The sequence below is a fragment of the Acomys minous genome, assembly GCF_964271855.1.
Source record: "Acomys minous genome assembly, chromosome: 3".
NCBI classification, from domain to species: Eukaryota; Metazoa; Chordata; class Mammalia; order Rodentia; family Muridae; genus Acomys; species Acomys minous.
Window position 1 is genome coordinate 60,894,836 of NC_140485.1, and position 13,162 is coordinate 60,907,997.

At 51.3% G+C, this 13,162-nt stretch overlaps 2 protein-coding genes and 1 long non-coding RNA gene across 4 annotated transcripts in view; 1 reads left to right on the forward strand and 2 right to left on the reverse strand.

Moving 5' to 3' along the window:
* The window catches only part of GNAS (GNAS complex locus), a 62,153-nt gene extending 51,728 nt beyond the window's left edge, over positions 1-10,425 (reverse strand). For both annotated transcript variants that reach the window (XM_084776739.1, XM_084776738.1), the window contains exon 1: positions 10,293-10,425. In XM_084776739.1, the coding sequence (XP_084632865.1) occupies positions 10,293-10,335 (43 nt within the window). In that variant the 5' untranslated portion in view covers positions 10,336-10,425. The remainder of the gene's footprint in view (positions 1-10,292) is intronic.
* LOC311594752 (neuroendocrine secretory protein 55-like) overlaps positions 1-11,479 on the reverse strand; it is a 58,114-nt gene extending 46,635 nt beyond the window's left edge. Inside the window, exons 1-2 of the mRNA XM_084776741.1 lie at positions 11,269-11,479; positions 10,293-11,171 (exon numbers count right to left, since the gene is read on the reverse strand). Of these exons, the coding sequence (XP_084632867.1) occupies positions 10,335-11,102 (768 nt within the window). The 5' untranslated portion in view covers positions 11,103-11,171; positions 11,269-11,479 and the 3' untranslated portion in view covers positions 10,293-10,334. The remainder of the gene's footprint in view (positions 1-10,292; positions 11,172-11,268) is intronic.
* LOC311594754 lies at positions 801-11,215 on the forward strand. Its single transcript, XR_014778205.1, has 4 exons — positions 801-1,161; positions 2,716-2,879; positions 9,367-9,432; positions 11,111-11,215. It is a non-coding gene; the product is annotated as an uncharacterized lncRNA (long non-coding RNA).
* Positions 11,480-13,162: the final 1,683 nt, after the last annotated feature.

The following is a 13,162-nucleotide window of genomic DNA, read 5'->3' on the forward strand; positions in this document are numbered from 1 at the left end:
GGCTCAGTGAATGCAACACAAAATGCCTAGGTCTCGGATATACAGACGAATTCAAAGTAGGGTCGGGTTTTTGTTTGTTTGTTTGCTTGCTTGCTTTTTGGGTTTTGTTTTGCCGCTCTCGGAACAAATAAAGGCGGCACGCGCGCACCGCGGTCATTTTGCCAAGAGGTGATGGCGATGGCGCGAGCCATCATCTTTTGTTGCGGTGCAACTAGGCAGTGGGCAGGTGGTTGTCTAGCCTGCAGGACCCCGAGGGAAGAGACAGAATGTGGAATGGTTCACAGAGTGGGCTGCGGCACTCATGCACCATGCAGATGGCTGCATTGCAAGATACATGCGGATGCACCGCGGCAAGCTCTAATTCTCTGAAGTCTAACATGTCCCTTTTCCCACTGCAGGCTCAGCACACTACGGCCCCTTGTCTACAGCATCCACGTGATCGCCCCGAGTAGAGAAAGCAGACAAAGTGGACCCCTAGGGAATGCATGGGACCTCCCGAAGGCGTGTCACCTCAGCTCTACGGCTCGACACACTTCATTCCGGACACTTTGAACTTTGGTCCAAAGTTTGGCCAACTACCCCCACGCAAAATGGCGAAACAATTTGAACACACACACTGAATGGTCCAACTGGGTCTCAACCACCAACCCGCTCCCCTCCGACCCCTGCGCTAGGTCAGCTATTGGGCTGGGGTCACGCCAATCAAGGATGCTTGGCGAATGAGCAGGGGGCTTCGGACCGGAAACCGGATATGGGTGGGAGGTCCAATAGGGGGCGCCGCGTTGGAACGCCCAAAGAGGTTGTGCTTGCTGGGTTGGTTGGAAGCGGTTGGCGGGTGGGTGTATGGCGGCCAGGCCTAGAAGGCCACGAGAGCCGTCAGTGCCTTGAAGGGGGTCAATCTTTTCGATGCCCTAAATCGCCAAGGCCAGGTGGGAAGGTCGGGGACTCCCATGAGCCATCCCTTGGGTTCTTGATGGCGGTAGGTTAACCCACTTCACAGAGAGGGTTACCGCTGAGGCACCGCGGAGAGGCTTTTCAGGGCCTGGAGGTGGTGGGCCAAGCCCATGGAGACAGAGACCTTACTGCTCCGATGCAGAACGAGCAGTACAAGATGGACAGAGTTCATAGCCCAGGGATGCTGAACCCTGCACAATTTGGAAGGTCAGTAGACGCTGAGGTTGGAGACCCAAGAAGACCGCCACGCGGATCCCTTGGGCTCTCCAGGCCTCTCACACCCATCCTCAAAGCAACGTTAATCAAATAATGGGCTCAGGTTCTCTTTGTTCAGACATTCTTATGATCCGTGGGAATCCTTTGTTCCACGTTCTTTCTTATATCATGCTTTTCTGGCAGGGAGAAACATCCAGAACATGCCAGTCTCCTTGCAGAAGGAGCAGATCGGCATTAAAATGAAAAGAGAAGGCTTCCATTTGGAGGGCTTGCAAAGACCGGATGGAGAAAATGGCGCCTCGAATGGGTCTCCATAGAAAGATGTCTTGACTATGAATAGAAGGGGCGGGGCGGGGCGGGCACACCTTCACCTATCTGGAACAAAGAGTCCAACAAAAGGAAGGGTGGGGGCCCTTGCTGCGTAAAGGACCGGACACCTTTGCTCCTGTAGAAACAGTAGGAAAGAAAGGGAAAATGGATGTGCTTTCTGAGGAGTCCATGGAGCATCCGGGCTATTTTGGCAGGAAGTGAAGAGGAGGAAATGGAATAGATGGTGAAAGGTGTGTTTTTCTACCCCCTTTGCAGATGAAGATTTGATTTGAGTCAAGTTCTTAGGAAAGGCAGAACCAATATGGAGGGTGGTTCCGATAAAGGGAACAAAGGAAAGGTTGTGTACAAAGAAGCTGCAGCTGCGGAAGCCCTTAAAGGAGGGACCTCGACACAATGAAAAGGGCGACCTAAGGAGGTTTCCAGGGGCCGCCTGGTACCCCCCGTGTTAGACGGGCACAAAAGGTGCAAGAGCCAAAGACTCGCACCTGCTTGTGGACACTGGGAATTGCACAGAGAAGCCAGGGAGAGGCCGGTGTGGGGGTAGAGTGTCTGATTTCAGACATGGCAGACGTGAAAGGAAAATGGTCGGTTTGAGGGAGATTTTTTTTTTACAACCTGTTTCTGGAAAGGAAAGGTCTGAAGTTTGGGAGAAGGGTAGAAAACAAAAATTCAGATTGGAAAGCAACCTTCCTAGGATTTGAGATCACTGGATCAGATAAAATGTCTCCAATGGAAGGATGTATTTGATGAGAACAGTTGGGGAGAGCAGGGAAGGCTCCAGAGGGAGCCGTGGGAGAAGCCCCTGCCTGCACCATGGCTTCTCAGCCTCTGCACTAGTGACTTATGTTGTTGTTTTTGGGTTGTTTTTTGTTTGTTTGTTTTTTGTTTTGTTTTGGTTTTTGTTTTGTTGATGTTTTTGGTTTGTTTTGCTATGGTGACTGTCCCATGTGTGGCAGGGTCTATTATATGGCTTCCCTAGTCTGTACCTACTAGCTGCCAGCAGCATCCGTTTAGTGGTAACAAAACTATGCCCTCACGCTTCGTCCAAATGACCTCTGGGTACAAAAGTCACCCTTGGTTGAAAAAGCTGAGGCAGAGCTCTTATGTTGACTAAAAATCGCTTTGATTTAAGGGTAAATTCATACTAGGAAAAAACAAGAGCTCAGCACCTCATCCTGACTGTCCCTTGTCCACTTTGCTCTCATCTTCCTGTAGTGACTGAGCAAGTCAGTTGGATGAGTGGAGCTAAGTGCTGAGTTTCTGCTGGACCCCAGCAACAAAGACCAAGAGGGCCCTGCAGACAAGCCAGGGTTTAAGAAGCTGAGCAGCACAAAATGTCACTGGATGGCCTGGCCAAAGAACTTGGGGAGCCCAGAATGGTAAGAGCTGGAGGGGACAGCGTGCAGGTTGACTTGGTGTCACCTTGATGGGTTGGCCTGTCTGGGGAGCCTGTCTGGGTTGTTGATCTTGCTGGTTCCATACATGTGTGATGTGGTTGGGAAGGGTCAGTGTTGGGTGTTGGTGAGTGCCTGGGCTGGATGAGCCCTGCAAGGAGTGAGGTTTCTAATTGTCCCTGTAATAACTATACACTAGCAAGGGTGCTTTTTGTCTCGTGTGTGTGTGTGTGTGTGTGTGTGTGTGTGTGTGTGTATACACGTACTCGAGCGAGCATGCATGCACCCATGTGAGGTCAGAAGGCAACTTGCAGGAGCTGTTTCTTTCCACCATATGGGTTCCATGAATCGAGCCTTTTGCCAGCATGCCCATCTCACCAGCTCCCTAGCAAAGGCTAGTAATGTCTTTCTAGTCCAGTTGACTTTGCAAAGGGGGTAAATGAGGTATGAGTTAAATAAATAGATAAATAATAGATAATAAATAATAGATAAATAAATAAATGAATAGAGGTAGGAGTTAAAATAAGGAAGGCAAGTCGGCTCCCAAGGCCTGAAGCTATGGCAAAGGCAGGCCAGTGCCCAAGAAGGCTACCCAGCTGTGAAGGACAAAAGCTAAGCTTGGAGTCTTTAACCTGTCTACAGGAGTCACGTGGTAGAGCAAAAGGCTAGGGAGAAGGTGTGCTAGTTGGGGGACAGGATTTGTTTTATTAGAAAGGAATGGTAAATAGCACTCCTATTTCCATTGGCCTCTGCTTTTCTGAGGAAAGTCAACCTTGCTCAGTGCAGGTGCCCCAGATGCCCAAGTTATCGGGTGTCCTTTGGAAGGAACACCAACTAGAAAGAAGAAGTTAGCTTCTGACTCTCCCTCAGCCTCACTAGCAGCACCTGAAAAGGCATGGTCCCCCTTGTCTGTGGTACCCTGGGTACCTGGTGCATGTCTCTAAGCAACAATTGTACTTGTGCTTTTTTTTTTAACTGCCAAAAGCCCAAGGCCCATCCAGATATCATGTAGCAGCTTCTCAACTTTTCTTGACTCATCCATCCCACTAGCCACAAAAGAGAAAGCCAAGTAGAAAAGGTCCCTTGGGAGGAGGAGAGGGCAAAAGGGAAGGGAGCAGAAGCCAGCAGCAGCAACACCATTGGCAGGAAGGTTCCTTGTGGTTTGTGGTTTGCGGGAGGGGCAGCCTGGTGGGAAACCTCTGCATGTAGTTCATATGCGTGCCATTAATTTCTAGGCGAAGGAAAGAGACACAGAAAGAGGAGATAGAAAAGGAATTCAGGCAACCACTAAGTGTCTTTCAGCCTCCCTGTGACAAAGGTTTTCTGAGTGCTTCCCGGAGTAGCAATAAGACTTTGAAGCTGTTCAATTAATTACTGTTCAATTAAGACTGCTGCAGCCACCAACCACCACCCTCCTCCCCGCCGCTATCTCTGCCAGCCTTGGCCTGTGGAGGCAGCAGCAGCTTACTGCTGTTTGCAGAAGGGGCTGTATGGCTGGGCCGCTTCAGGCAAATGCTAATGAAAGGAAAGATGCCCCCAACAGATAAAAGACTAGAGACTGATGCGGGCTTGTGTTAAGGGGATGAAATGTTTGTGAATGCAGCTGGTCAGCTCTGGATGAAAGCCTTAAAAGTTCAGGCCCCTCACTGACTCAGGCTTGCTAGCAATGGCTCTGTCTCAATGGCTTTCTTTGTAGCAGGGTCACCAGATTGTGCCTCAGCCTGTCGTGGTCCTGTGCAGGCTACTGTGCCTGCACAAGGTGTCCACACTGTGAAGAGCAGCTAAGGATGCTACAGAGGCTACCCAGAAGCTATGGGGGGAGAAGTGCCCATCGCAGATCAGAGACCCGGCACCAGGGGCAGCTGCTAGCAGGCGGGGTTGGGAGGTGGGATCCGGGAAGGTGGGTTTGGTTTTAGTGGAAAGGCTATTTAATATTTCTGTAACTCATGGTGGAAATTCCAGGCACCCTGGGGGCTTCTGCAGCCTGAATGCTATCTGAATTTAAGGGGAATGGTGTATTTCACCTTCTCACACAACCTCAATTAACCAAAGCAAATTTCCCTAACGAAGTCTAATTGGAACAGCAACATAAGCCAGGACAGGCAGACAGCTCTTGCCTGGGGGAAGGAGAACACGTCAGGCTTTGGATCCGTACTCCTGCACCTCTGAGTCTGAGAGTGGGAGGGAGCCTTAGAGGCTGCCCCTTTCTGAGTCAAAACCCTATGCTCAGGTTTTAAACTGAAGTAGATGAAGTTGAAATTCTTGGTCTAGGTCTGTCGGAGGCTATGGGGGACAATGACTTCAAGGGTGACTAATCTGAAATCCTCATTAGTGTCCATCTTTGGCTATTAAAAATACTACTAACCTTTTCTTTTCCCCTGTGACAAACCAAACCAAACCAAAGAAACCTAACACTGAGTCAACACCTGCCCCTTGTTGTCCCTGGCTTTAACCCCTTTCAAGTTTGCCATATTTGAGTGTGTCCTCAACCTTTTTCTTCTCTCTCTCTCTTAAATGCTTTGTCACACCCAGAAAACTTGGTGGCTTTATGCCGTCCGTTCCCCCTCCCCTGCTCCCACCTGGGCTCTTCATATCTTGTTCTTTTACTCCCTGCAATCCCATAACCCTTTTTGTTTTCCTTAAGTTTGCCTCAAATGACTGCCTCCAGTTAGCCTGTGTTCTTACTTACAACCAGCTTAACCCTGGGGCAGCCACAGCCTCTTGCTAATGTGTAACATGCCGGCCCTAACGTAGGCCCACCTGAAGAAACATACAGGCTGTGCCCACACTTGAGGCTGGGGAAGCAGCACCCTCCCCCCTTCAGCTTTCCTCAGGTGTCCTGCCTCTGCTGGCAGAGCACTGTCAGCAGGCTCTTGGATTTGGGAGATTGCAACCCATTAGCTGTTGGGGGTGGGGGCTGCCATGTCACCTGACCTGCTTCCTGGCTGGGGGTGGGGCTCCCCATCAAGGAGACTGAGAAAACAAACAAGTCATAATATTTGACCAAATTCTTAAATGGCTGAAAAGGGGCTAACGCACAAAATGCACAGTGAAGTTACGTCATTTAATTTGCAAAACCAATTTTGGGAGAAGTATTTGCTTTGTTTGCCCCAGGCAATGAAATCAAATTTGTATATGTGTGTCTGGTGTGCGTGTGTTTGTGGTGTGTGGTGTATGTGTGTCTATCTGATATGTGGTGTGTGTGTGTGTGTGTGTGTGTGTGTGTGTGTGTGTGTGTGTGTGTGTGGTGTCTGTGTGTATAGTCTGTGATGTGTGTGTTCTATGGTAAGTGGTATGTGTGTGTTCTATGGTAAGTGGTATGTGTGTGTCTGGTATGTGCTGTGTGTGTATCTGTGGTATGTGGGGTGTGTGTGTCTGTAGTGTATGTGTGTGTATGTGCTGTGTGTTTGTGTGTCTGGTACGTGTGTGGTGTGTGTGTGGTATGAGTGTCTGTGGTATGTGCTGTGTGTGTGTAGTGTGTCTGTAAAGTGGGTGTGTGTGAACTTAGCTGTCACCAGACTATGGCAACTTACATAAGAAGTACCTAGTACCTTAAGTACTAAAATTGTATGTGTGCTGGGGCAGAATCCTAATGTGTGGAGATAGGGGCCACTACAGAGAGGGCTGGAGAAGAGTCCCTGGGAGGAAGCGATAATGAAAATCCGGGACTTAACTTACAGTTGGCTGCTTCCCACAGCTAGTCTGGAAATGGGCCCCTTCTAGACACTAAGCACAGGGGAAGGTGCAGGAAAGGCGACCCACCGCCCCAGCACCCCAACACTGATGCTGGCACTTAGGAATGCCCCCCTGATCCTCCCCGAGGACAGGACACAGTGACTCCTACATTCTCTACCTGTCCTCTTAAGTCATGGTACCCGTTGAAAAGCAAATTAACAAAACTAGTATTAGACCAACACAAAAGAGACTTCTTCACAGTTGGTGCTTTTCATTTAATCAACATGAGATTTAGGAACCTCCATAGGGCTAAACCATGGGGTCATTTTGTTCAGTTAGTGCATTTTAGAGGAAGCTGAGGCAGAGGGGTGTGAGAAGCCTGAAGCCCGTCTACAGGATGGTATAGAGGCAGCCTGGGCTAACCCAGTTATCTTTTGCCTTTTGTCTATGGCTTGCTACCCTGACTCGGTTGGGGAAATAGGCTAATTAGTGCCCAAACCCCACAGCAGAGCTTCCCATCCCTCGCTGTGGAGAGTGGGATTAAAGGTGCGACTTGCGTCTCCCATCTTGTTACCGGGTGCTATTTAGAGGGGAGCTGACATGTGACGGCACTGGCCTCTGGCCCTGCTGAACTTGGTTTTCATTACTTGCTTTTTGCAACGTCCTGCTTGCCCCCCACCCCCACCCCCACCCCAGTACCGTGGTCTCTGCTCAGTTTCCTCAGGAGCATCCTCTTAGCAGTGACTACAGGAGAAATTAAGTAAATCCATACTTTTTTTTTTTTTTTAAGGAACTTTATTCTTACCAGCACTGATGTTTCAAATTTCTTGTTAACGGAACACAGCTTCTAAAATGGAGGCTAAAGAGGCAAAGGTTGTAAGCAATCCAGAAGAGAAACGGCGCCGGGCACATAAAAAACAAACAAAAAATACACTTAAACAGCAGCTCTAGAGCTCACACTCTCCCCTCTCATTTTCCAAATCTTATAAATATAATTAAATGTTTTATTGATAAACTAAAAATTGCTTACATCAGGGCTTTGCCACCACAGGGTACTTGAACATAGCCACGTAATTTAAGAGAAATTCACATAAAAAAAAAAAAAGAGTACCCCTCCCCCACAGAAGGAAGGGAAGTTTTTCCATTAGGCAAATGACTCGTGCAGCCAAGGGTCCTAAACACTGTGGCTCACCGTTTGCCACCCCCACCCCCATCCACCTCTCTGGTTTTCCCAGGGTACATCTCCCTCAGCCAATCTACCTATGCTAAAGGACAAGCCAGCCCATTCAAATGCTAACCCCAGCTTAGCAGGGTGAGTGAGACAAAGGGCCAGTTGGGAATGTCTGAGAGCCAGCTAGAAAGTCCCTGGGAAAGGAAAGTAGCTGAACCCCAGTGAGTGAGAGAAGTCGGTTTCACAGAAAGTGGATGTTGGAATATGTTTAGCAAAACCTTCTCTGGTGTGGGTGTTGGTGCTTTCTCAAGGGTGGTGCACTCCTATGTAGCCCTCTGGGCTTTTTCATCTGGAGTCAGATTAGCACAGGGGAGGGGGAAGGTTGTAAGTGGGTAGCTCTGGGCTGTTAATGTAGCTGCTGTGACTCAGGTAGACAGTGGGAGATTACTGTGACACAGCAAGATGCCTGTTCCTATTTGTTTACCCCGTGTATGTGCCTGCCACACCGCTTAGGTTTTGTTGTTGTTGGGTTATTTTTTGTTTTGTTTGTTTGTTTGGTTTGGGGGGAGAGCTGTAGGGTGTTTTGGGGTTCACCCCCCCCCGACAGGGTGTCTCTGTCCTGGAACTTGATCTGTAGATCAGCAACAAGGCAGCTTTCTAATTTAGCTAATGAAAAACCTAACTGCCAAAAATTACATCTCAGATGGGTAAGACATGCTGAAAAATGCGGCATCTCCACCTGTTAACTAGAAACCTGTTGCTTGGTAAACTCGGGCTACTGATATATCACGAGGCAAAATGGTACCTAACGTCAAGAAAACGTCATCATCATCGTTTCTATTGCCGAGAATTTTAGGTTCAGAAAGGTACTTAGGCAATTTCATGCTTTCAAACCAAATGCCTCCACCTCATTTCCTCAGTCTACTAGCGCGCCGTCCTCTACCCATTGCTAACAAATTGCTTCCCTATGTGTACCAACGACGCAATCAGCCGCAGTGCGCACAGCCTACCCTCTCTTAAATTCTGGGGGCTGCGACGCCACCCTAGTGAAGAGGGTAAGTCCTGGAAGGATACGAGGTAATGAGTTCCTTCCAGTACCATTCTCCTCTTAAGAGCGCAGGAGCCCAACCATCTTTGATTTCAAGCCTTAAAAATGCTTTTCTTAACCAGATTTCCCAAATCATCCCATCAAAATAACTCAGGCCGCTGCAATACCAGACGTTCATACTTAAAAAAAAAAAAAAGTTTCCAGCAGGCGCCTTTTACTTATGATCAGCCTTTCCGCCCAGGGCTGGACGGGGAAGCATTCCAAGGTGTGTTACGTGCTCCGGCGCTTTGGGGGCAGATTACGGGTGACCTCCCCTCGGGTTACGGATTCCAAATACAGCCCCACCCCAGCTGAAGAGGGCCAAAACGGCTGTAACGCATCCTCCCAGTCCCCTCTCAGTCCTAAGCGCAGTATTCAGACATCTTCCCAGCTTGGGAAGTGCCACGATCTTTGGGGACAGCCTGGAAGCTGTCCAACTCTTAGCCACGACCCCCTTACTCAGCCTGTGCCTTGACCTGCTTTGCCTTTCTGCCCAAGACCGCTTGGTACTGCTCTCATTCCTTCTCTCCTGCCTCTAGGGCCTAGGCGCACAGTCCCGGACCTCTCCAGACAAATCGGATTCGCCCAACCAGCTGCGCCAAAAGGTGGGAGATACCCCGATATGATCTTATCAGTGCTGCCAATCCGGGTAGCCCAGAAGGGCACCCGTAAAGGTCCCTGTACCTCACTGCATGCCCTCCAAGCACTATTCATTATCAAGAGACGCCAATCTGTGCCGGAAGGTTAACTTTAGGGCGCACAAGAGAGGTGCGCACGCTCCTTTTCACGATCTCAGGCCTCCGCGAACCTCTAGAGGTGAACGGTGTTGGCCAAGACTGCTTGCACAGCATGGAGCCGCACTGGCTCCAGGGTCCCACGGCCCCAAATTGGCCATGCCGGGTCCCGATTTCCAGGCTCCCGTGCGGGCTGAGCGCACGTGCGACTTAGGCTCCAGAGTTCTCACCCAATCCCAGCGCAGTTACTTTCCGCGCATTGCAACTGTGTAGCTAGCTACGGCGCAGTGGCTCTCAGATAGCCAAAGTTGGTGCGCGCACCGCCATACCCAGCCCAGTGAACTTTAGTTAAAGCCAACTACATCGCTAAAGGCTAACCTTTCTAGGAGGTGGAGCGATGCGGAAAACAAGTGACTTACCATTGTCGTTTAGGTGTGCGGCTCCAAACCTGAGGCGCACTCAGAAATTAAGAGGCGTGCACCAGGTGCCACCTCGGGGACCTCAGGTTGTCTCCAGCGAGGAATCAGGAAAAACCTCGCCGTCCAACAAAACTTTGGCCTCCCTAGCGACCCTGGGTGCCCTGGAAAGATTTGAAGGGCCCCTCTACTTTTCCGGGGTTCGTTTTGGGCTGATTAATGAACACCGCTCCCTTTCCATCTTGCCTCCAACCTGTCTCTTTCCTCCCACCGCACTGCCTCAGGCTCCCCAATTTGATAAGGATAACTACTAACCTTTATCCATGAAAACAAGGAGAATCTGGACGGAGTCACCCATTAGTGACGCCGGATGGGGATGGGCCCCTTTCTGGGAGGGGACTCCGGGGACTGGTCGCGGCGGCGGGCAGGCTTCCTGGTCCTGCAGCGGCGGGGCTGCCTGTTCTCCTCCTCCTTGCGCTCCTCTGACTCCTCGGGGTCCCGAGGATCCACGTCTAAGGGCTCGCGCTGGGGCTCCTCCCCCTCGCTTGCGCTCTCGGCCTCCTGAGTGGTGGGCTGCGCACGACTGGGGGAGGCGTTGGCGCTCTGCAACTTCAGAGCCTGCAGACGCTGGGTGAGAGACTGGTTGAAGGTGGCTCCTCGGGGGCCGCGCTCGTCTTCGGGCTCGGTCTCAGGCTCAGTTGCAGGGGCGGTCTCAGGCTCAGACTCAGGCTCGGACTCGAATTCTGTCTCGGACTCAATTTCAGACTCGGACTCGGTCTCGGACTCGGTCTCGTAGTCGTCCTGTTCGTACTCCAGGCACTCGGGGCGGGCTAGCTCAGGCTCGGACTCCTCGTGCTCGTGATCAGACTCAGATTCAGGGGACTCGGGGAGTACCTGGGCGGCAGCGGCCGCCGCAGCGGAGCGGTGGTGGGCGTTAAGGAAGCTCCGGCGCTGGGCGGCACGCTGCTGGGCACGGGCGTTGGAAGTGGCTAGGGCGCGGAGGAGAGCAATGGAGCAGGAGAGCCAGAGGAGCGCGGTAGCAGCCCGGCGGCCAATGGGCGGGCACAGGTCGTTGTAATTATGGCGAGCTCGGCGCCACTGCTGAGCCCGGGACCTGCGATCCATTCTCCTAGGCTCTCACCAAGAAGCCGACTCACCCTCTGGCTGTGCAGAGAGTGGCCCCGCTGCGCACGACTGTTGGAGCCAAAAAGGATGAACCTTATGAGGTGAGAAGCTGGGTCCGGAGACCCCAGTCTCACCTCAGGGCGGAAAAAAAAAAGGATGCACCTACCTTGCGACCACTACGAACTTTCTTTAGCTCCGCGCCTCAGCTTGCGTCTGTAAGTAAAAGAAAGGGATGGGTAAAGGAGAGAGAAGGGTTGTCTCCTCTGGGCTCCTCTCGCTAAGTCTCAGACTCCTTGAAGTCTAAGACTCCGAGAGGTGCCTCCACTGGTCCTCTCTTCTGGGAGAGGATAGAGGAGACTGAGGAGAGACGGGGCACTGAGGCTCTATAAAGTTGCGCGGACTTCTGCCGGGCATGTGCAGTAAGGAGGGGGGGGAGTGGCGCATAGCCCATGGCGCAGACCCTAGCGGGCCGGCAGGTGGCAGGCGGGAACCTTGTTTGAGAAGATTTTAGCCAAAGCGTCGAGTTTTTTTTTGGGGGGGGGGGGGTAGCGAGGTCTAGCGAGCGAAGCAAGGAAGATAGCTACAGGTTAGCGGACTAGAGAAGCCGAGTGTAGATTGCCGCAGGGGTTTGTTCCACGCCTCAACCTTTTCTCCGTGAGCACAGCCATCAAACAACTGGAAACCAGGACCCCAAATCGCAAATATTGAGGGGAAAGGAGGGTCCGTGCATGATTATTAATGACCTAGCACCAGGCATTCTCCAAGGGCTTGATGCTTGGAGGCTAGGAACCTCAAGTAGCCATTATCATGACGAAGGCAGTTACTTTTGTCAGGGCTGTTAAAGTAATTAGAGCAGCTTCCAAAAAAGTATGCACCCCGTAGACAGACAAGCCACCCTCCCCAATATTGGTCCCCCCGGCTGCAGCGGTACGGGTTTGCAAGCCGGTGGTTAGCACGGTGAACTAGCATGGTGAACTCTGTTTCATGAGGTGTGCTGGAAGGCCATCGGAAGCCGACAGTGCCCAAAAGAAGGCCCTACAGCGGCTACTCTCCGAGGGGAGTTTTAGGGTAGTCATCGCGGGCTGATGCGTTTCAGCTGAGAGGGCTCCACCAGCACGTTTCTGTTCCCGGCACACGCGGAGCTCTGTTCTGGGTGCTGAAGACAGCCGCGGAGCCCAGCAAGTCTTGACTTAGAGGAAGGGTATTGAGGGGTTAATGTACCTTAACTAGAGCATCGACTCAGACTCATTCGTCTACCTCAAATTCTACATGAGAAAAACAGGTGCATCAGCCAGAGCATCATGGCTAGGGGGCGGCCAGAGACCACTAGATCCTGGTGTTGGAGTCTGAAGGCTAAGGAAAAGACGTGATCCTGAGCCCTGGAAACCTGATGGACTGGGTAGGTCCTGGAGGGGATGGATCCATCCCTGTGGGCTGGGGAGTTCTCAGGCTGCACCTGTGTGCCCGAGGGGGTGGGTGGGGGCTCCTTTATCTTGTCTTGCTTGTTAAATATGGAGTGCCATGGGGTTCTTTTTTGGGTTTTGTTTTTTGCTTTTGGTTTGCTTTTGGGGGGGTTCGAGATAGGGGTTCTTTTTGTTTGTTTGTTTTGCAGGGGTTGTTTATTGTTTGTTTGCCATAGAGCTGTATTCCTGGATGCGTGAAGTCCCAGCAGGATTGGTTTACATGGGACACATTGTCATAAACTGGGCTGTTTTTTCCTTGAGTCCATGTGGAAGAAACTCAAAAGAAGAGGTACTGTTGCCTTTCCAAACTATTTCCTGGGGTTCCTTCTCAGCCGGGTCTTGAAGCCGATGCTGGCCACGGTCACTCATGCTCATACACTCGGAAGCTGCACTAGAGCTTCCAGATGCAGAGCCCAGGACTTAGGAAGGTCCAGGCACTGCTTTGGGAGCTTGAGGGGTCTGTGTGTGCTGCGTCTCTTCTTGTTAGCCTAAAATGCTAACTAGTCTGGTGGGGTGGTGTTGGCTTAGCAAAGCCTTAAACAAGCATGTGGCTGTGGTCTGTAGTTGTACCCTGCTGACTCTTGGGATACTGCTGTG